The sequence below is a fragment of the Macrobrachium nipponense genome, chromosome 15, assembly GCF_015104395.2.
Source record: "Macrobrachium nipponense isolate FS-2020 chromosome 15, ASM1510439v2, whole genome shotgun sequence".
In the NCBI taxonomy this organism is placed as follows: domain Eukaryota; kingdom Metazoa; phylum Arthropoda; class Malacostraca; order Decapoda; family Palaemonidae; genus Macrobrachium; species Macrobrachium nipponense.
In genome coordinates this window covers 2036814-2060815 of record NC_087208.1, presented here as the reverse complement: position 1 = coordinate 2060815, position 24002 = coordinate 2036814, and the positions used below count along the sequence as shown (strand labels likewise).

The following is a 24002-nucleotide window of genomic DNA, read 5'->3' as shown; positions in this document are numbered from 1 at the left end:
AAGCCTGATCATCAGTGTCATTATGCTAAAAACAGGACATCTGGTTTTTGGAGGGTTCCCCCATCTCCCAGTTGATGTTTCCTCACGTTTTTGGAGCACTGACTGAGGTCCCGAAAATTTTTAAAGTGCAAAATATGTCACTTATTCTCTGAATTAAGGATTCATGAGTAAACCATATGTGCAGTTTGTTTTGGTACAGTATGCACCCTCTCAGGTACAAAGTTGATTTTCTAGGCAATTTTTTCTACTAGGGTAAAGCATCGCTGAGGGAACATTGATCCATCAAATGGTCACTTTTTTTCACTCAATATTTAACAATTGGTGAAACAACAATACCAAGTTTATTTAAGCCATTACCCATTTTCAAAAGAGTTGAAGTTTCATCAACAAAATGAGATATATGAAACTACCATACAAAGTAAAATAAGCATGTTAAGTCTTCATAAAATCGTAAAATATGTGTTCAAGGCAGATTTTAAATCCAATAGGGCGTGGTATCGTTGTGTGCACAATATGACAATTTGTCGAAAATTGCATTTTTCCTAACTATACAAACCTGAGGTCCTTTAACAATAGGAAGGTAACTAGCGGCAGCTGGGACGGTCGTAAGCTTCGAACAAGGGGAGAACGGTAGTTAACTGCTTGTCCGATCGTGCGCGCGCCCGCGCGCCCGAGAGGTGAAGAATCACTTTTGCTTTGAGGCCCATGCAAAAAGTTGCAGAGTGAGGGGTGGCATGAGGTGGGGGACTATATGTAAAGGACCTCAGGTTTGTATAGTTAGGAAAAATGCAATTTTCGACAAATTGTCATTTGTTCCGATACGTAATACAAACCCTCGTCCTTTAACAATAGGAAGACTCACTTCTTGGTGGGAGGAATCTGAGTCTTTTTGGTGAACAGACTGGTGTTCGTCCAACCCTGGAGTGCCTCCCTGGTCGTAAGAGCAAGGAGGGATCCAAACCTCTGTCCGATTGATCGGGGATGTGTGCACCGCAGGATCAATGGTCAGACCTCTGGGCCAAGTACTAAGAGAGAGGCAAGCGTATCTCTTCGTACCAGCAAGCAAGAACTTGTTCCTGTTTGCAAGAGACAATCATAAAATGATGGGTTTGTCTCAATTTGGCATCCACTTCCTCCCCCTTGTTGGAGGAAGTGGTGGATATTTACTCCTATCCCTACTGAAAGGGATAGGATGGTGCTCTATTGAGTAGCTCACCTGCATCTCGTCCTTACCCAGCAGGGTGACGACCGTGTCCCTCTACCCAAAGGTAGAGGGAAGAAAAAGATGGGAAGAGGAGCCAGTCACACTCTCATTCCTCATCTATTCTTACGGTCACACCAGGACTCGATACTGTTCAGCCTGCGAGGGTCTGGGTTAACTACACAACGTGTGAGCAACCACCACGGTTCCCAAGGAAAAAGATCCAAGGAACTGTGGGCAATATCCTGAAGGTAGAAGGAGGTGCATGCGGTCCGGTTGGACCAGGCGCCTGCCTTCATTACCTGCGCCACGGAGAAGTTCTTGCGGAACGCGAGAGAATGATGAAGAGGCGTCCACACTCCATCCTGGGTGTCGAGTTTCTTCAGACAGCTCCGTCGCACCTTCACAGGACAAAGCAGCATAGCCTTCGTATCGGAGGCGGTGACGTCCATTAGGGAGGGTATTGTGAAGGACTCGAACCAATCGTCAGTTACCGAAGGGTTCTGAGTCTTCGCTACGAAGATCGGTATGAAATCGAGCGTCACAAATCCCCATCCCTTTGTGCTTGACTTCTCAAGAGAAGTCATGCAGTTACCTAGTTACCTAAGACGAAAAGAAGGGAATAGTCGTATGACCTATCCCTCTTCTCGACTTTGGTTATGTACAGTACTCATACTGACAAGCTATTAAGACGAAGTAATGATTGCTCTGGAACAACCGAACTAAGTCCACAGCATAGTTCGTAACTGACTCGGGCGCTCTGACAGCTGCCGACTGACTGGTTCGGAATCAGTAGAGGCAAGTTGTCCAAGCATCCGGGTAAGTCACGTGACCTTCGCCCTTTAAAGAGTTATGCTGAGAGACCAAACAAATAAAATATTTGTTAGTCACCGATGCCGGACGGCGCGGCGATGATTCTCTTAATGCATAAGCTCAAAAGGCGAAAGTCAATTGCCTTCAAAAGACCGAGGTCCCTGATGGCAAGAAAATCTCATAGACGTTGAATCTCAGCTTAAGGAGAAACAACACTATGTGACGTTGAAGACGAAGGTAGGCAATGAATGCAACCTACGTCTTCCAGCTGAATCGAGAGAAGGAATCTCAAGATTCTAAACCTGTGCTTACAAATGACTGAAAACGCTAACCGCCATTTCATTGCTGTCCGTTGTGCAATGAAAGCGGGGCGTTCTTCAGTAATGAAACACAGGGGAGAGCGCTTGAAGAACTGCTTCTCATGGGCTGAACGTTTGGAAGTAGAGCTGGCAGGTGTGAGGGAGTAGGCGATGTCTTTCAATACATCTGCTAATCCGGGGTGAACAATGAACAATTGTACACCTCCGAATACAAGATATTTTGAGGACAAACTCAGATTCCGCAAAAATCATTCGCTTTATCGGGATACGATGCAGCAAGAGACTATTACAGAATTCTGTTACCGTGCGGTAAACAGAAAGATGAGAGTCGAATAGATATCTGTTTAAAATTCTCGCAATACCGAAGACGATGAATACTAGCGTTTCTCAGCAGTAGATGGTCATTCATGTAGCGAGAATCCCGTTAATCAGAGACTTAAGTCCGTGATTGTTGGGCAGAGATACGGTTGTTATTCAATCAAAGCAGGTGAGACATAAACAACCGTCTATCTCAAAGCGGCAGCTGATACTGAAATGCCTCGGGCAATTCAATACGCAGTAGCTGTCGCTGACGCTCGTCATCCTGAGTTGCCAAGTAATCCTTTCCACGAAGGAATGCGTTCGGCTAGAACCACCGAGCATAAAAAGATATGCTCGAGCAATTAATATTTAAGCGAAACGAATTTCGGTAAATATAAAAGCTTAAATGGTGGTTGTTGTGACAACACCATAAGTATATAAAATTGAAACTGGAAACTCCTGGGAGGTTGCAGGCAACCCGGGTTGCAGTTCAATTAGAATACTTTTCGTCTAAGTCGCAATCCGTAGAATAACCAGGATATGCGCCTACCCCTCGGACCATTCAACTGCTTAGCAGAATCATGTCGCGAGGTTAATATACGTAGTATATTTGTAGGATTCTGAACAACGATCTCCATCCTAAATTCTTTCCTTCAAGAAAACAAAATAAGGATTGGAGATTGACCACCTTCGTTCTCTATTAAGAGAGTGAAGGAGAAGTCTTCCTCGAAGGAAAGCTTCAATGGTGAACAGAATACTAAGACGATAGTTCAAGCCAAACTGGATATTCCCGTCCGTTCTTCTCTATTCCAGGTTGGTCGCCTACTGTGAGATAGTCTTCTTTCAGCAGCAGTCTTCTTCCTAATGCTAGAAATGCCCAGGAATTCGAGCATAGGCGATTGGTTCCCGATTATCGTGTAACATATCGGGATTCTCGTCTCGCTCACTTTGGACCGTGGTCTCACCGCCTAAGTGTTTGGAGATCGTAAAGAAACTCTAACACTCTGAATGCGCTAGAAATTCCGTAGAATTCTAAGCAGTCTGCGAAACCCCCACCGAATTCGTCAACGATATCGGCTGGTGGTCCTCTCGATTCCCGTAGAAATCGAGAATGGGGCAGGATCCCTCCTCAACGACCGGGGCTTACGTCAGGTAGGACCCGAAGGTCCCCCCTGGTAGCGCAGTCCCCAACGGGGGGATCCTACAGAGAAATCTCTGTAGGATCCTTCCCCTTTCCCTCGTAGCCGTAAGGAGAGAGGGAATGGGGGAGGAATTGGATACTCGCTCGCCTTCCCAGTGGAACTAGCAGTTGGAGAAGAGTAGGAGCAGCCATCGCCTTGCGGCGATGGCCTTTCAGAGTCTGGGAAAACGTATCGTCAGGAGAAAACGTTTTCCCCCGAGGAGGGTTACGAACTCTCACTGTAGGTAAGGGTCTGCCGCCACTGTGAACGTCGTCTGGGTGGGGCTGATCGACACCTGACAAGGAGAGAGCCGATACAGTCCTCCGACTCATTCCAGTCCTCGTCGAGGTCGAAACCTCTCAGGAGGAACGGACCGAAGGAGTATTTAAATACGGTGTCCGAAGACACGTAAGAAACGCCGCTGTCGCCAGTAGAGGAGGTGGAAGTAGCTTGATCGACCGGCCAGAACGGAGAGACCCTTCTTGTCCGGAGACGAGAGACTCTGGTTCAAGACAGAATCGGCAAGCTCCGATCGCGGCATACCCACCGTCGGTTTGGGTTCCCTCTCGGGCCCCAAAACGACTCGAGCAGAGACATGGGCTCTGCTGGTGGGAGCGGCGATCCTTCCCCCCGGTCGTTGTGCTGACGAATCAGTGCAATAACCTGGGTAAAGTTACTCTGAATCTCGGAAGTTACAGCGTCTTGAGGAGTAGACCGTCAGTCCCTCCAACAAGAGCAGCTCCAGGACCCTTCCTCCTTCAGAAGAAGGACCAGCAACAGATCCCTGACGTTGCCTCCAATCACTTGCGCGTACGTCCTGGTTGGTCCTAAGACCAACCTGGCACGTGCGGCGTCGTGACGGGATCGTGAGCGGCGCATCTCACCGATCACTCCTATATACCTCGCTCTTCCTGGCTGTATGCCGAGGAAGTTGAAGGTATCGGAGAGACAGAACTGACTACCCCTACCCCCTCCCCCTGACGGTCGCCTCCAATCACTTGCGGCGTACGTCCTGGTTGGTCCTAAGACCATACGTGGCACGTGCAGGCGTCGTGACAGGGATCGTGAGCGGCGCACCTCTCACGATCACTCCTAGCTACCTCGCTCTTCCCGGTGTAGCCCGAGGAAGTTGAAGGTAGTGGAGAGACAGACCTGACGCTCCCCCCACCCGCTCGCTGGCAGGACCAGCGTACGTGGGGGGCTGCAGCCGATCACCAACCCGCGGTGGGGATCGATCTGCAGGCCTGCCGTGCCGCTCACTGTGGCGAGCGGCTCGACTGAGCACGTCGACCCCGGTCCGTGCGTCAGACGAGCTGCTGCTGGTCACCGTATCCGCCGGGTCCCTGTGGGAGCGGCGGTCAGGTGACCTGCAGAGCTCGCTTTCGCCGTGAGACCGGTGAGGGCTCGCCTCGCGGCACGTCAAACCGCTGGTACCAGCGCCGAGGCTGGTACCGTCGGTCGAGGGGACCTGGGGGACCTCTTCCCAGCCTCAACCCGTGGCCGGTCAGAGACCGTCACGTCCCACCCGAGGTACCGGCTGGTCGCTGTGAGAGCGGCCGCTGGCCTGGCGAGAGTCACCTGAGCGGCTCTCGACAGTCTTCTGCTCCGTGCCTCGGTCATGACGCTGAGCGAACTCAGGCGTCTTAACTTTGGCTGCACGGTCACCCGAAGGAGATCGTACACTCGGAACTTCTCGCGGACGAGAACCGAGCCGGTACCTGGCTTAGCAGCAGAGCTGCCAAGACCAGGCGAGGGTGTACCAGCGGTAGCCAGCACACCCTTGGTCCCCGTCTTCTTTCTTCTTCTCAGAAGGGGAGACGGGCCCCGTTCCCGAAGGAACAGGAGGACCAGCAGAAGAACCCCCCGTCACACCGGAATGTGACGAGCCCTTCGAAGTTCCCGAAGGAGTCTTCTTAGGGGGAATAACAAAAACCCGGTTACCAGCTGGTCGCTGCGAGAGCGGCCGCTGGCCTGGCAGAGTCACCCTGAGCGGTTCTCGCCAGCCTTCTGCTCCGTGCCGTGGTCTTGGCGCCGAGCGAACTCTGGCGCCGAAACTTTGGCTGCACGGTCTCCCGAGGGAGAGCGTACACTCGGGATCTCCCGCGAACGAGAGACCGAGCCGGAACCTGGCGTAGCGGCATCGCCGCTAGCACCAGGCGAGGAAGTACCAGAGCTAACCGATACTCCTCTGGTCCCGTCTATCTCTCTCTTACGGAAGGGGAGACGGGCCCCGCTCCCGAAGGAGCAGGAGGACCAGCAGAAGGACCCCCCGTCCCACCGAGGTGGGACGGGCCTTAGAAGTTCCCGAAGGAGACTTCTTAGGGGGGGGAGGCAGCCTTCTTCTTCTTCGGCTTATGGGCCTTAGAAGTCGAAGGGGAAGAGGCAGCAACAGACGAAGACGAAGATGACACCTTCCTATTCTTCGTCAGCTCACGCAGGACAGTCGTCAGGTCCTCCATCCAGGCCGGAGTCGGGCCTATTGCCGAAGCAACACGGCCCGACTGCACCTGTCCGGAAGGACCTGGGACTGGGGAAGACACACCATGGCAGGACCAGCATGGACAGGCGCAGGTAACCAGGAGCGACAGGAACAGCAACCAGCTCAGGAGCGGCAAGGAACAGCGGCAGCGGTAAACACAGAAGGGACAGCCAAGCCAGTAGCGGGAACCACATCAGCGACAGGTACGGCAGGCCAGCCATCTCCTCGTAGAATCATCGGCAGCCAGCGTGGTACTGGCGGCCGGTCCAGGGGCGAGCTGCTGGAACAGCGGAAGTCTGGGGCAGGCAACACGAAGAAAACACAGGCGGCGGCGGCATACCCCTCCTCGGTACGGCGGCGACCGGCCCTAGAAGCGGCAGACGGCGTCACCGACACAGCAGGGGAGTGTAGACCAGCGGGGGGAAGCAGCATAAGCGGCCGTGAAGGTTGTAGTGGAGACCACTCCAAGGTCACCGCCCCCAGACCTCGCTAGACTCTGCAGCGATCATGGGATGCTAGGCACGCCCTGCAGCCGCAGTGGTCCATACCTGTCCAAGGTCGTCTCCCACGGCTGTAGCACCTGCGGTAGCACAGACAGATTAGTAAGAGGGGTTCCCTCACGCACGGGGGGGGAGACATGCCCCACCCCGAACGGAAGGAAGACCCCAAAAACAAAATACGAGGAAGCTGAGCGGGGGGGCAGGAAAGAAGACGAAGAATCGATACCAAGGGAGTCGCGGGAGAGCTTTCCGACGACTTCCTGGCAGACCTTCGCTTCCCCTACCCCCGCACAGCAGTGAAAAGTAATATGAAAATGAAACAGAATACTGCACTTGCGATTCACTTCATAGAACTTAAAGAGGGAAAAATCAATTCCCGGTAAGAGCGGAAACTTGATCCATAATAATATGATGCTATCATAAATATATATGAAAATGAACAATACTGCACTTGCTATTTTCACTTTCACAGCAATAAATCGTAAGGCTTAATTCCCGGGTAAGAGCGGAAATTGATCCAAAATTAAATTTGATGCAATTAATAAATGAAAATGAAAAGAAAACTGCATTGCGAATCCACTTTCATTGCATTCTATTCATACAAAATAAGAGGCTCTTGCCGAGCGCAATCAAGCTCTCGGCAACGAACGCACAGGGCAAAAATATAATGAAAAGAGTACTTACATCTTTCAATTACACACTTTCGCCCAAAATACATTGACCTCGGCGCGAGTGCACCCGCCCTCGGCACCGAGACATAATTCAAGGTTCAATTCATGAAAAGAGCGGAAATCGCCGTCTCTACGGCGATAGCTCCATGTTGATTCATAATTAAGTAATGAAAATGAAAAACAGTGTACTTACAGTTTCATTTTTCAAGTCAAACCAAACCATTAGTAGAAAACACAATATAAACAAAGCATACGACGATGGAGCGGGCAGAGAGCGATGACGAACACGTCCTTCACACCCGCGGCCGAAAAGCAAAAGTGGGATTCTTCACCTCTCGGTCGCGCGCGGGCGCGCGCACGATCGGACAAGCAGTTAACTACCGTTCTCCCCTTGTTCGAAGCTTACGACCGTCCCAGCTGCCGCTAGTTACCTTCCTATTGTTAAAGGACCGAGGGTTTGTATTACGTATCGGAACAACTGGGCACACACTCGCGGACATGTCCTTCCTAGCGATCAGTTGAACAATATTTGCACATATATGTAACGTTTATTGATATTACTCAAGATTGTAGTTGTAATCAGCACAATAAAATATGACAATTTGTCTAAAATTGCATTTTTCCTAACTATACAAACCTGAGGTCCTTTTACAATAGGAAGGTACTAGCGGCAGCTGGATAGGTCGTAAGCTTTTCGAACAAGGGGTTCGGTAGTTAAACTGCTTGTCCGACAGGCTGCGCGCGCGCGACTGGGAGGTAAACAAATCACTTTTGCTTTTGGCCCAAGCAAAAACTGCAGAGTGAGGGGTGGCATGAGGTGGGGCTATGTGTAAAAGGACCTCAGGTTTGTATAGTTAGGAAAAATGCAATTTTAGACAAATTGTCATTTGTTTCCGACACGGCATACAAACCTTCGGTCCTTTACAATAGGAAGACTCACTTCTGGGTGGAATCTGAGTCTTTTGTGAACAGACTGGTGTTCGCCCAACCTTGGAAGCCTCCCTGGTCGTAAGAGCGAGGGAGGGATCCAAGCCTCTGTCCGATTGATGGGGCGGGGTGTGCACCGCAGGATCAATGGTCAGACCTCTGGACCGAGTACTAAGAGAGAGGCATGCGTATCTCTTCGTACCAGCAATGTAAGAACTTGTTCCTGTACAGGAGCAAATATAAAGTCATGGGTTTGACTCTTGTAGGCATCCACTTCCCCCCCTTGTAGAAGGAAGTGGTGGATATTCTGCTCCTATCCCTAGTGAAAGGGATAGGATGGGGCTCTGTCATATAGCTCACCTGCATCTCGTCCTCATCCAGCGTAGTGACGACCGTGGCCCTCTGCCCACAGGTAGAGGGGGAGGAAAAGATGGGAAGAGAGAGCCAGTCACTCACTCACTCACACATCCATCCACACAGTCACCAGGACTCGATGCTGTTCAGCCTGCTAGGGTCTGGGTTAGCTACACAACTTGTTGAGCAGCCACCACGGGTCCCAAGGAAAAGGTATCCAAGGACCTGTGGGCAATATCCCGAAGGTAGAAGGACGTAAGGTAGTCTGGTTAGACCAGACCCCTGCCTTCAGGACCTGCGCCACGGAGAAGTTCTTACGAAACGCCAACGAGGGGCCAATACTTCTGACTTCGTGAGCTCTCGGACGGGACGTACGGATGTCGTCACTACCATCAGCCTCATACGCCCTCCTGATGACCTCACGCAGCCAGAATGAAAGAGTGTTCTTGGATACTTCTTTCTTGGTGACCCCGGTGCTAACGAAGAGGCGTCGACACTCAGGCCTGAGGTGTCGAGTTCTCTTCAGATAGCGCCGTAGCGCCCTCACAGGACAAAGCAGCATCTCATCCGCATCATTATCGTGAAGTCCAATAGGGAGGGAATCGTGAATGACTCGAACCTGTCGTCAGGGATCGACGGTTTCTGAGTCTTCGCAACGAAGTTCGGGACGAAATCGAGCGTCACGGATCCCCATCCCCTGGAGTGTCGTACATCATAGGAAAGACCATGAAGTTCCCCTACTCTCTTCGCCGATGCCAGGGCCAGCAAGAAGAGGGTCTTGAGGGTCAGATCCCTGTCTGACGACTCTCGGAGTGGGCTCGAACGGCGTTCGAGTCAGACTCCTAAGGACGAGAGTCACATCCCACGCAGGGGGCCTGAGTTCCCTGGGTGGGCAAGACCTTTCGAAGCTCCTTCATAAGCAAGGAGATCTCGAACGAGTTCGAGATGTCCAACCCCTCAGTTTCAGGACGAGCGCCAAGGCGGCTCTGTATCCTTTGACTGTGGGGACTGAGAGGAGCTTCTCTCGGCGAAGAAAAACGAGGAAATCCGCTACCCATGCTGAAGAGTGGCTCTGAGAGGAGATAGACCCCGTCTACGACACCAACCACCAGAAGACGGCCCACTTCCCCTGGTACACAGCTGCAGAGGACTGACGGACGTTTCCAGCCATCTCTGTTGCTGCGCTACGAGAAAAGCCTCTCGTTCGCAAGAGATGGTGGATAACAGCCAGCCGTGAAGACGTAGGGACTGGACTGCTCGGTGGGTACCGCTCGACGTGTGGCTGGGCGAGAAGGTTGTGCCAAGGGGGAATCTCTCTCGGTTCTCCTGCGAGAAGAGCCAGCAGGTCCGGATACCAAATGGCCTGTGGCCATTTGGGAGCCACCAGGATCATCCTGAGATTCGGCGGTGACCAGCGCTCGACTGATCACCTTGCGAATCAGGCTGAACGGGGGAAAGGCATAGGCGAGAGGTTGTCCCACGGGTGTTGAAGAGCGTCCTCTGCAGCTGCCCATGGGTCCGGCACGGACCGAGAAGAACACCTGGAGCTTCCTGTTGTGCCGGGTGGCGAACAGATCCACGACCTGGTCGCCCCCACAGGTCGAAGAGCCTTTCGCCACGTCCTGGTGTAGAGACCATTCGGTCCCTATCACCTGATCCCGACGGCTGAGCGTGTCTGCTACTACATTCCTCTTCTTTGGAATGTAGCGTGCCGACAGCTCTATTGAGTGTGCCTGGGCCCACTCGTGCACCTGCCGAGTCAACTGGTACAACGGGAGAGACCACAGGCCCCCCTGTTTGTTGACGTAAGCCACCACCGTGGTGTTGTCGCACATCAACACCACTGAGTGTCCCATCAAGCGGTCCTGGAACTCTTGGAGAGCGAGGAACGCTGCCTTGAGTTCCAGTACATTGATGTGAAGGTGCTTGTCGTTCTCGTCCACACTCCTGAAGTCAGCAACTCCTCCAGGTGTGCGCCCATCCCTCGGTCGATGCGTCTGAGAACAGCTGCATGTCCGGGGGGGGAGTGCGCAGTGGCACTCCTCTTAAGAGGTTCTGTCGTCCAGCCACCAGGCTAGGTCCTGCCTCACCTCCTGTGTCAGTGACACTGGAAGGCTTGGGGGATCCGTCGCCTGCGACCAACTCTCCTTTAGTCTCCACTGAAGAGACCGCAGGTGAAGACGCCCGTGAGGGACTAACTTCTCGAGTGACGACAGGTGTCCGATCACGACTTGCCATCGCTGAGCTACCTGTTCCTGTCGAGACAGGAACTGGTTGGCTGCCTCCCTGAATCTGCTGATCCGCGAGTCTGCGGGGAAGACTCGCCCTGCTACCGTGTCGATCAGCATACCCAGGTACTTCATCCTCTGCTTGGGCTCGAGATCGGACTTTTCGAAGTTCACAACGATCAGATCGCGACAGAAACTCGAGCAGTCGATCCCTGTCCTGTAGCAACTGCGAGCGGGAGCTCGCCAGGACTAACCAATCGTCGAGATACCTCATCAGACGTATCCCGTGCGAATGGGCCCAAGCAGACACCAGAGTGAACACTCGCGTGAACACCTGTGGGGCGGTTGAGAGACCGAAGCACAGTGCCCTGAAACTGGTACACCGTCCCGTCGAGGATGAAGCGGAGGTACTTTCTGGAGGACTGATGATGGGTATTTGGAAATACGCATCCTTCAAGTCCACTGAAAGCATGAAATCGTTCTCCCTGATGGAGTCGAGCACTGAGCGTGCCGTCTCCATCGTGAAACGGGTCTGGCGAACAAACCGGTTCAGGGAGAGAGAGTCTCATCACCGGCGCCAGCCTCCCGTAGACTTTTCCACCAGGAAGAGTCGACTGTAAAAGCCCGGTGACTGATCCGTGACGATCTCTACAGCTCTCTTGCTTAGCATGGTCTTGATCTCCTGTCTCAGTGCTACGTCCTTCGATGACCCTGGAACGTACGACTGCTGCTGCGACCGGGTTGGAGGTGAGAGGTGGCCGAGATTCGAAGGGTAATAGATATCCCTCCCGAAGGACATCTACAATCCAGGTCTCGGCGCCGTAGCGCTGCCAAGTTGCCCAATGGCTGGCCAGGCACCCACCCCCCACTTCCGGCAGCAGGTGAGGGGGAACGCCGTCCCTAGCGTTTCCCCCCCTTTCTTCGACTTCTTCCAGAGCCTCCACGGGAGGAGGAGGGCTGGGAGGAGGGCTGGTTACGTCTCCCCTTGCTAGAAGTCGAAGAAGACAGAGTCATTCCCCGGGGCTTCGACGCAGCAACCGTCTTAGCGCCGAGGGAAGCGCTAGCCGAGCTCTTAGACTTGGCCGCAGTCCGAGGCTGCCCAGAAGCCTTCGAGACTGCCTGGTGAACCAGACGGTCACTGTCGTCAGTGCGCCGTCTGTCCACCGCAGCGTCCACACTCTCTCCTGGGAAGAGAGACGTGGAACTCCGTAAAGGTCCGTTGCGAAGTCCCAACGCCGCCTCACGCCCTGGCCGCCCTGGAAACCCGAGTAAGGACAGCGTCCCTCCCTTCGTCGGAGAACCAGGTTGGCCCACAGGTTCACCGTCTGGTGGGCAAGGAAGGAGATGGCTCTTCCCCCAGACTGGCAAAGTCTTCCTGAAGGCCGAGTCATCTTCGGGAGAAATTCCCCCGGAGTTGGCTGCGACTTAGATACTGTGAGGGACCACAGATCTAGCCAGGAGACGGCCTGGAAAGCTGCCATGGCGTAGATTCCAGGCCGAGTGCCTCTTGCTGCGAGAACCACAGGTTCTCGGACAGGAGCTGTTGCAGAGACACACCCGGAGTCAGCCTGGCTAACTCCGGGTTCACCTGTTTGGGCGGCATCGGGTCTTCAGATGGCACGTAAAACCGCCGCTGTCGCAGCAGAGGAGGTGGAAGCAGCTTGCTCGACCTGCCAGACTTGAGCGAACCGTCTTGTCCGGAGACAAGCGATTCAACCTGGTCCAGCACTGAGTCCGCAAGCTCAGAACACGGCAAACCCACCGTCGGTCTGGGTTCCCTCTGCGGGCCCCAGAACGACTCGAGCGGGACGTGGGCTCGGATGGTGGGAGCGGCGATCCTTCCCCGAGGTCGTTGTGCTGACGAATCAGCGCAATAACCTCGGCAAAGTTCCTCTGGATCTCAGGAGTGACTGCATCCTGCGGAGTCGGGACCGTCCAGTCCCTCAAACAGGAGCACCTCCCGAGACCCTCCTCCTCAAGGAGAGGAGCAGCGACAGCCCCCTCTCGGTCTCCTCCAACCACCTGATGCGTACGACCTGGCTGGTCCGAGAACCGAGCCTGGTACGTACGACGACGTGGTGGGATCCTAGAGGGGCGCACCCCTCACGATCACTCCTCAATACCTCGCCCCTCCCGGTGTAACCCGAGGAGGTTGAAGGTATGGGAGAGGAAGACCTGACGCTCCCTCCTCGCGCTGGCAGAACCAGCGGGCTTGGAGGAACTGCAGGCGATCGCCAACCCGCGGTGGCGATCGAGCTGCAGACCTAGTCGAGCCGTCTCGCTGTGGAGAACGGCTGGACCTTGGACGAGAACAGCGGCCCCGGTCTCGTGTGTCAGAGGAGCTGGTGCTGGTCACCGTACCCGATCGCTCTCTGTGAGAGCGACGGTCAGGCGACCGGCGAGCTCCACTGTCACGGTGAGATCGGTGCGTATCCTCACGGTGGGCGTCAGTTCGCTGGTACCAGCCGTGGCTGGTGCCGGCGAACGGGGGGGACCTCTTCCCAGCTCAGCCCGTGGCCGGTCATGGACCGTCACGTCCGCACGGGTAGCCAGCTGCTCGCCGCGAGAGCGAGAGCTGGTCTGGTGAGAGTCGCGTGAGCGGATGTCACCAGTCTTCCGCTCCGTGCCTGGAACCTGACGCTGAGCGGACTCAGAGGTCTGGTTCCTGGCTGCACGGGTCGATGGTAGGCGACCGTATTCACTCGGTACCTCTCGCGAACGAGCGGCCGAGCCGGACCCTGCTGCTGTGGCCGAACCACTGACAGCAGGTGAGGAAGGAGTGCCGGTGTTAGCCGGCAACCCCTCTGGTCCCGTAGTCTTCTTCCTTGCGGGAGAAGAGACGGGTCCTGCTCCCGAAGGAGCAGGGTGGACCAGCGGAAGAAGAACCCCCCGTCTCACCAGAGCGAGACGGGCCCTTAGAAGTTCCCGAAGGAGGACTTCTTAGGGGGGGGGGGGGGGGAGGAGGCGACCTTCTTCTTCTTAGGCGGGGGGGGAGCCTTAGAAGAAGAAGGGGAAGAGGCGGCAGACGACGACGACGACGAAGAAGACGATGAACGACGACGACGACACCTTCCTCCTCTTCTTCTTCTCTTGTCAACCTCTCAGGACCGACGTCAGATCTGTATCCAGGACGGAGCCGGGGCTGCTGTTGCCGAAGCAACAGGGCCCGGACGCACCTGTCCGAACAGATCAGCATCGGGAGCAGCGGCGCCAGGAACAGGAACAACATCAGCAGGTGCGAGCATCACAGGAACGGCAGACGAGACAGCAGGAGCAGGTACAGGAACGGCAGCGGTGGTCACGGCAGGTACGGCAGACTGTGTATGCGGTCCAGATGGGCGAACCAGCGGCACAGACGTCCTAGGTACCGGTGGGAGGTCCAGGGGCGAGCTCTTCGGGCACATGAAGTCCGGTCGCGGCAGCACGGCAAACCCAGGTGGCGGCATCACACTCCCCCGAGTTACGGCGACTGGCCCCTGCACCGATGTAGTGGGTGTCACAGAGACCGCGTGCTGGGGTGTACACAGGTGAGGAGGTGAAGCGTAGCCGGGTGTTGTAAGGGTCGTGGTGGTGGTCGTGACCGTTGCATGGGTGACCGCCACGGAGCCAGCGAGATGGTAGAGAGCAGCCCCTGGACACTCGGCCACGCCCTGCAGCCCCAACGATGCCCACACCTGTCCGAGGTCATCCTTCGCGGCAACCGCACCTGAGGAGGCAAAAGTCGGGTGATTAGAGGGATCCTCTACCCGCTCGCGCGAAGACGAACGGATAGAGGACCCAGAGTACAACTCTACGTCAGGGTATCTAGCGCCCTCCTCCACACTCGACAAGTCAGGAGAGGAGAAGAACCTAGACACCCCCCCCGAAGGGGAAGGCGCGAGACGTGGAAGTTGAGCGGGCGGCAGGAAAGAAGACGAAGTGTCCGTCACCAAAGGAGTCGCGGGAGAGCTTTCCGACGACTCCTTTGCAGGCCTTCGCTTCTTCCTGCCCTCATACAAAGTCCACTGCGCCTCCGACCAATCATTACACACATCACAAGGCTCGGCTCGGGTGCATTCGCGCCCCCGACACCGAGCACACAAAATATGAGGGTCAATCTCCGGGAACGATCGGAACTTCCCGCATTTACGCCCTTCGATACCCGGGCATAGTCTCCGTGGGGTAGCGAGGCGAGGAGATTCCATCATTAATTAATTAATTGATTGAAGCAATTAATATGAAAGAGAGAATTGAATTTTTTTTTTTTTTTATACTTACAATAACTCTTTCATACACAATTACAACCAAATACTCAGAAAAGCAAACGACAGAGAGGGCAGGGCAGAGAGCGTCGAACACACACGTCCACTCGCTGTGAGGCCGAAAGCAAAAGTGATTTGTTTACCTCCAGTCGCGCGCGCGCGCCTGTGGACAAGCAGTTAACTACCGAACCCCTTGTTCGAAAGCTTACGACCTATCCAGCTGCCGCTAGTACCTTCCTATTGTAAAAGGACCGAAGGTTTGTATGCCGTGTCGGAACAATATATTGTTATGATACAATAAAGTTTTATATATACTTACCTGGCAGATATATACAACTTAGCTATAGACTCCGTCGTCCCGACAGAAATTCAAATTTCGCGGCACACACTACAGGTAGGTCAGGTGATCTACCGCCCTGCCCTGGGTGGCAGGACTAGGAACCATTCCCGTTTTCTAATCAGATTTTCTCTCTTCCACCTGTCTCCTGCGGGGAGGCTGGGTGGGCCATTTATCGTATATATCTGCCAGGTAAGTATGTATAAAACTTTATTGTATCATAACAATATCATTTTTATACATTCAACTTCCCTGTCAGATATATACTTAGCTGATTGGCACCCTTGGTGGTGGGTAAGAGACAGCTAACTACTGAAATAGACAGGTAAACAACATATGTTGTAGGTAATAATAAAACCTTGGTTCCTACCTGATTAGGCGGAAGACTTCGTGGCTACTGCCCAGGAGTCTGCTTCGCCTCAAGAGCCTCAGCGAGATAGTGATCTATGGCTAAGAGTTCTTGTGGGTCTGTCAATGGGGTCTTATCCACTTACTCGGCAGAGCCTAAAAGGCATTTGTCAATGGGTGCTAATCCACTAACATGACAACACACCTTATTCAAGGAGCACAACACCGATCCCGATCACCTGATCCTAACACCCATCTTAGTTCTAAAGATTGAAAGGAGTTATCCCCAAACTCCTCACAAACAACCAATAACTCAAACCATATAAAAGCACGCATACATAATAGTACAAAAAATAAAAAAAAATTTGTACACCCTTACAAGTCAGATACACCCCCAGTTCCTTACTGATCGAAAGGCGACGGCTGCCTGTGCGACATCTAGCGCCCCTGCCAGTAGAAAACCAAGAACATATCTAACAAAAGGGTTTACGTACACACAAATAAATTAAGGATCAGTATTTGCTCCAAGTCCCAGCACCGTATCCGCTGACACAAACGGACCGAGAGAGAAGCATTTCTCATAAGTTACCCTGACATCCTTCAGGTAATGAGATGCAAAAACTGAATTGCATCTCCAATATGTCGCTTCGAGGATATCCTTCAGTGACATATTCCTTTGAAAGGCTAGTGACGTAGCAACTGCTCTTACTTCATGAGCTTTAACTCTTAGAAGTTTGAAGGAGTCATCTGGGCAATTATTGTGGGCCTCAGTAATAATACTTCTTACAAAGAAGGCTAAGGCGTTTTTCAACATGGGTCTTTTCGGGTTCTTTACAGCACACCAGAGACCTTGTTGACAACCTCCCTGCTGCTTCTTTTTACTAAGGTAAAATTTAAGAGCTCTGACCGGGCAAAGAGACCTTTCTATCTCTTTACCTACAAGGTTAGACAGGCCCTTCACTTCAAAGCTCCTGGGCCATGGCTTTGAAGGGTTCTCATTTTTCGCCAGAAACAATGTCTGGAACGAACAGATAGCAGCATCTCCTTTAAAGCCAACACGAGAATCTAGAGCGTGTAATTCGCTCATTCTTTTGGCTGTAGCGAGGGGCAACAAAAATAAACACTTCCTAGTAATGTCCCGAAAGGAGGCAAGGTGTGGAGGTTCGAACTTATCCGAGGTCAGGAATCTCAGGACCACGTCCAGATTCCAGCTCGGAGTTCTAGACTTTGAAGTCTCGAATGACCGGATCAGATCGTGAAGATCCTTATTTTCAGCTATTTCCAGGCCTCCATTCCTGAATACGGCTGACAGCATACTTCTGTATCCTTTGATGGTGGAAACAGAAAGGTGCAATTCCTCCCTAAGGAAAAGAAGGAAATCGGCAATGTTGGTCACAGAGGTATTGGAGGAGGACAGCTTCTTCGACCTGCACCATCTCCTAAAGACTTCCCACTTCGATTGATAGACTCCCATCGTAGAAGACCTGCAGGCTCTAGCGATAGCGCTTGCAGCTTTGCGAGAAAAGCCCCTCGCTCTGACGAATCTTTCGATAGTCGAAAGGCAGTCAGAGCGAGAGCGGGGAGGTTTTGATGATACCTCTCGAAGTGGGGTTGTCTGAGCAGATCTGTTCTGTTTGGAAGTCCACAGTCCACTCCAGTACCTCTGTGAACCAATCTTGAGCGGGCCAAAATGGGGCTATGAGTGTCAACCTCGTCCCTTTGAGGCCACAAACTTCCTGAGCACTTCCCCCAGAATCTTGAATGGGGGAAAGGCGTATGCATCCAGCCCGACCAATCTAGGAGAAGGGCGTCGCTGCGAACGCTCTCGGATCCTCTACGACGAGCAGAAGATGTCTATCCTCTTGGAGAGGAACGTGGCGAACAGGTCTATGTGAGGCCTCCCCCACAGAGACCAGAGTCTTTGACACACTTCTGAGTGGAGGGTCCATTCTGTGGGAAGGACCTGGTTCCTCCTGCTCAGTCTGTCTGCTCTCATGTTCCTCTCTCCCTGGACAAACCTCGTAAGGAGGGTTATATTTCTCTCCTCTGCCCAGACCAACAGATCCCTCGCCAGTTCGAAGAGGGAGAACGAATGAGTCCCGCCTTGCTTTTGTATGTATGCCAGAGCGGTGGTGTTGTCTGAGTTGACCTGGACCACCCCGTCTCTGACTACTGACTCGAAGCACTTGAGGGCAAAGTGTATGGCTACAAGTTCCTTGCAGTTGATGTGCCATGACACCTGTTCCTTTGTCCAGGTGCCCGACACTTCTCTTGCTCCTAGAGTTGCTCCCCATCCCGTCTCCGAAGCGTCGGAGTACAACACTTGGCTTGGGTTCCGAATGGCAAGGGACAAGCCCTCGTTCCTCTTGAGAGGGGGCAACCACCACTTTAAGTGATCCTTCACTTCCAGTGGGATCAGGAACGAGTCGGACAGTTGCCCTGTTTTCCAACTCCAGATTTTCTTTAGGAAGAATTGCAGGGGGCGAAGGTGAAGTCTCCCTAGGGAAAAGAACTGTTCCAGCGAGGAAAGGGTCCCCAGAAGGCTCAACCATTCCCTCGCTGAAGTATGTTCCTTCTCTAAGAAGTTCGAGACTTTTATAAAGCCTCGCATGAGTCTCTCCGCGAAGGAAAACTCCGAAAACCCGAGAATCCATCTGAATCCCCAGATAAACCAGGTTCTGGCTGGGGATCATCTGAGACTTCTCGAGGTTTACGAGTAATCCTAGCGACCGTATCAGGTCTGTCGATGTCAGGTCCTCCAAACACTGGCTCTCCGATCTGGCCCTGATGAGCCAGTCGTCCAAGTAAAGGGAGATGTTTATTCCCCTTAAATGAAGCCACTTTGCTACATTTTTCATCAGGTTCGTGAAAACCTGAGGAGCTGTAGATAGGCCGAAACACAAAGCCCTGAACTGATAGATCTTGTCCTTTATCATGAATCGAAGGTACTTATTCGACGAAGGATGAATGGGAACGTGGAAATAGGCATCTTGCAAGTCGAGGGAGACCATCCAATCTCCTGGACGTAGAGCTGCCAGAACCGATGCAGACGTTTCCATGCAGAACTTTTGCTTTTCCACAAACCGGTTCAGCGGACTTACATCTAGAACCGGTCTCCACCCCCCCCCCCCCCGAAGTCTTCGGGACTAGAAAAAGGCGACTGTAAAATCCCGGGGAGTGGGGATCCAGCAACAGCTTGATGGCCCCCTTTTTCCACATCTGTTCCACCATCTGAAGGAGCGTATCTCTCAGAACAGAGAACAGGGTCTTTGTATCTCGCGGACAGTTCCCGAGGAGTTGAAGTCAGGGGAGGTCTGTCCTTGAAGGAGATGATATATCCCTTCCTCAGAACCGACAGCGACCAGGAGTCGGCTCCTCTCAGGGCCCAGGCTTCCGCGTATTCCAGGAGCCTGGCACCTACCGGTGTTTGGAGGGTCTGAAAATCATTTTCCCTTTTTAAAGGGCCAGAAGGCTGACCTTCCTCGCTTGTCCGAACTCTTCCTTTTGGCAGGGGGTCGCGTAGTAGGACCTCCACGAAGCAACACGTGGTTTCGCTTAAGTGTTAAGAGATTGTAAAAAACTTGAACACTGTGAGTGCTAGAAATTCCGCAGAATCTTAAGCACTCGGCAAAACCCCCACCGAATTCGTCAGACGATCATCGGTTGGTGGTTCTCTCGATTCATGTAGAAATCGAGGATGGGGCAGGATCCCTCCTCAATGACTGGCCTTACACCAGGTCGGATCCGAAGATCCCCACCCGGCCGCGCAGTCCTCCACGAAGTAGAGGCTTTTCTGTCCGAAGAAGGGCGCCTGCCTGAAGAAGAGAGCCTGCCAGGAGAAAAAGCATCTGCTAAGAGAGGAGCGTCTATCATGTGAGGAGCGCTTGTGAGGAGAGGGGCGTCTACCAGGAGTAGAGCGCCTGTCAGGAGAGTCGCGCCTGCCAGGTGATAGGCGCCTGTCAGGAGAGTCGTCGCCTGCCAGGTGATAGGCGCCTGCTGTGAGAAGAACACCTGGTAGGCGCAAAAGCGCCTGCTAGGAGAGGAGCGCCTGCCAAGAGGAGCGGCAAACTGGAGAAGAGCGCCTAACAGGGGAGAGGTGCCTGGAACTTCTCGGTAAAGGGCTCCTGTCCTGAGAGGCATGTCTCTTGCGAGGGGGGAACTCAGAGCTCTTGATCGGAAGCGCTATGTCCTTCTTGCGAGGAGGGTCCTTAACCAGAGCGCCCATCAACGTAGAAAGTTGCTCCCGGAGGTCCACAAGGACCCGCTTAGTAGACTTCTGATCTCCTTCGGGCGAAGGCAAACTTCCTGTCAAAAAAAACGACTCCTCAGGCGAATCGCGCTTGCAAGGAGAAAAGCGCCTGATGGGAGATGAGCGCGCGCCTGGCGCCGCACGCCTGGCAGGCGTCGAGCGCCTGTGAGGAGAGAAGAGTCTCGCGGCCTGGAGAAGCCGAATCGGAAGAAGCACTTCCTCAGGATGCCTTTTCTGTGGCGATCCATGGCAGTCAGGGTCGAGACAACAGAGCCTGCCAAAGGGACGCCTGACCATTGGGGATGCTCTATATCCTCCTTACGGCTGTCGACATTCCTCCTCCCCTGGTTCTGGGAGTTTGGAAGAGGTCTAGGCCTAGGAGCAATGCGGAGCCAGACAGACGCCCCCTCCACTACACTGGGAACACTGCACAAAAACTTCCCACAACACTCTTACCTTCCATTGCAAGCAACTGCAATTCCATCCTGTGAATCTCAGCTTTCATGCCAGAAATATATAAATCAAACTCAATTCGTTTGTTTGTTTGTATGGTACTTTTACGTTGCATGGAACCAGTGGTTATTCAACAACGGGACCAATCAGCCACTCCGCTGAGGCGCTTCATCTCGAAGACGAACCTGCAGGTTCGAAGAAGGGAGAAGGGGCTGAAAATGGAGGAGAAGTTGAAACAACTACATTAGGGTTAGGTTCTAAAGCCTCCTCAACTAGCTCTTTAGTACGAGAACTACTGGAGTTTCTAGACGAAGCTTCCTAACTCTGTTCTTCTCTAACTTCCTCAAAGAAGAAGAAAGAGACTTCTTCCCTATTCAAAATCTCACATTCAGTACAATGATTATTAATAGAAAATTCATTAATAAGTGATGTATAGAACTACAAAACAAACTTCAACAATGAAGGTTCTCTTAAGGATTCTCATGATATCTTCATGTCAAATGTTTCATGTTAAAGACTGTCATTCAAGTAACTGCATACAGTACGTTTAATTATGACTCTTACAACAGAGGTGGTAGTTCCTTAGAAAAACAAAAATTAAATTACTCTTCTACAGTGCGAGGATCTACCGAATCCTTCGGTAGTCTTACGTCACACATTCATCACGCATATTCTAAACACAGTACTAGCGTCTGACGCATTAGAGAATCATAAAAAGTAAACAAAAGCGTATGCCAAGCCAACGATCCAATACGTCACCAAAAGACAGTCAAAAGATCCACGGCAAGTGAAAAACGAAATCCAATCAGGAGGAACCAACAACAGATGTTGTAGGAACTGGCGACAGAGAAAATCTGATTAGGAAACGGGAATGGTTCCTAGTCCCGCCACCCAGCGGCAGGAGGGTAGATCACCTGACCTACCTGTAGCGTGTGCCGCGAAATTTGAAATTCTGTTGGGACGTCGGAGACTATAGCTAAGTATATATCTGCCGAGGAAGTTGCATGTACAAAACAGTTGTTTACTCGGTGAGGGAAAGTTTTCCGATTGTTGTGATGAAAGTGCCCCAGCGTCGGTGGGTACAAGTGGTGTGCGGATTTATCACAGGAAATGGTTAGTTTATTGACACAAGCGACTCCGTAAACATCGAGATGGCGTCAAACTTCTAAATATTTCGAGTTGTAAGTAAAAATGTTGAACGCGTTTTGGTGAGATTTGCACCGCGTTGGACACCCTTTTCACTACCCTCTGTTTAATGCTTTAAATTTGGCCATAATTTCTAACTTTGGAGAAAATACTTACTTCGAAAGAAGAGTAGAGGTCTTTAGCTCCGTTTCTCACCAACAACAAGTCGCGACTGATGCCCATCTCCGATGTCAGGACGCGTTATAATGTATTTTTTTTGGGATTGTTCACACTGATCGCACATGGTCCACTCTGTACCCTGCGGTTTTTTACCCTAGAGGTCTTGAGGTATTGCTTCTACGACCAATGACTCATGACTGGTATCCATCTCCGGTGTCAAGACATGTTAAATAACTTTTTCTGCAAGGTGGGTCAACGAGTGGGCAACACTGGCCCAGGTAGCCCACTCAGTTGTTTACCCTACTTCGAGAGGAAAGCAGAAGTCTCGATCTATTGTTTCCAAGCTGTTGGGATGACTGGTGTCTAGTAATTCAGAATACTGGAAGTGCTAAAGTTATTTTTTGGGAAAGTGACCATGCAACGGTACAGAGTCCACCTGTCCGGACAGCACTGTTCTACCCTACTCAGGATTACCAAGATTGAAGAAAGGCCTAGGCTCCAGGTAGGTAGGAGTTGCCCTAATCTAGGTAATTCCAAAAAATGATTACTTAAATTTGAGTCAGAATTGAGTTACTTTTTCAATAACGAATATTTTCAAATTACCTAATCATCATAAATAGGTAGTATGTAAAATATTGATGTTTTACTATTTAGCTATTTACAAAATTATCGAAGTGCACGCTTAGTCGTTGTCTTCTACCAAAACAGTTGTTTACTCGGTGAGGAAAAGTTTTCATATTGTTGTGATGAAAGTGCCCCAGCGTCTGTGGGTACAAGTGGTGTGCGGATTTATCACAGGAAATGGTTAGTTTATTGACACAAGCGACTCCGTAAACATCGAGATGGCGTCAAACTTCTAAATATTTCGAGTTGTAAGTAAAAATGTTGAACGCGTTTTGGTGAGATTTGCACCGCATTGGACACCCTTTTCACTACCCTCTGTTTAATGCTTTAAATTTGGCCATAATTTCTAACTTTGGAGAAAATACTTACTTCAAAAGGAGAGTAGAGGTCTTTAGCTTCTTTCTCACCAACAAGAAGTCGCGACTGATGCCCATCTCCGATGTCAGGACGCGTTATACTGTACTTTTTTTGGGATTGTTCAAGCTGATCGTACATGGTTCACTCTGTACCCTGCGGTTTTATACCCTAGGTAGAACATGTCTAGCAAACAAAGCTGCTGTTTCTCTCAATTTCAATAACATAAAAAAAACTCCTACACTAAGCAAGGGGATATTCAACTAGGCCTACGTCATGTCCAGGACACTAGGATCCTACGATAGGTTGTCCTCAGACTAACCTTAGACTAGGTGGTCTCGTTAGGATTGGGATAAACTAGGATTTCGAGGTCTATGAGGACCTTAACAACGCATGACAACCATCATACCTGGTACTTGAGGATAGTGCGGTACACTATACGATGGTAATAATCGAGACGAACGCCAGAATTGCTTCTACTCCTCATCTTCGTTAATTATACTTCGACCTTCTCGTTCTCGTCTGCCTGCATTCGTCAATCTATTCCACAAGACGATCCTTACACAGCTGAATTCTATAAGCACTCAGAATAATCAAAGCTCTCAGGTACGAAGGTAACAAAAGACAACCGCAACATGCAGAAACTTTCCGCTTTCACGGTTAAAAGTGGATTCTCGTTAACACTAAGGGAGCTTGATCTCTATTTACTTTCCAAATTTAATCATCTATGGTCCTACTGCCCTTCAGAGGACATATAGGCGCGATCTTTTAACATCGATGCAACTTTTGTTTTGGATCTTTTCTGGTCTAGTTTCCTACATTTTTCTTGCTTGAAAACCCTTATATGTTACAAGTATGAAGAATTATGATTTTTTAAAATTTACTGATTAAATTCAATATTTTTACATGAACATAATGATCATTAATGTTTCTTTCTTACTAAATTAAGAATATAATATTATGTACTAAATTAAGATATAATACGATAAAATAAAGAATTCCATATAAACGAGATATTGAACATAGGACACACTGATATAATAATTAAAACGAAGTTCAGTTGATGCATATCAAAAGATTCTTAGCAATGACTTCATTTCCCGTTAAACCGCACGAG

The 24002-nt window shown here is 51.5% G+C and overlaps 1 protein-coding gene across 8 annotated transcripts in view; it reads right to left on the bottom strand.

The window, feature by feature from the left end:
* The window catches only part of LOC135226965 (probable phosphorylase b kinase regulatory subunit alpha), a 349374-nt gene extending 325831 nt beyond the window's left edge, over positions 1 to 23543 (bottom strand). For 3 of the 8 annotated variants that reach the window (XM_064266667.1, XM_064266665.1, XM_064266668.1), the window contains exon 1: positions 23295 to 23538. In XM_064266667.1, the coding sequence (XP_064122737.1) occupies positions 23295 to 23372 (78 nt within the window). In that variant the 5' untranslated portion in view covers positions 23373 to 23538. Of the gene's footprint in view, positions 1 to 23294 lie in introns of all 8 variants that reach the window. The other 5 variants (XM_064266664.1, XM_064266666.1, XM_064266663.1 and 2 more) reach the window with 4 other exon arrangements.
* Positions 23544 to 24002: the final 459 nt, after the last annotated feature.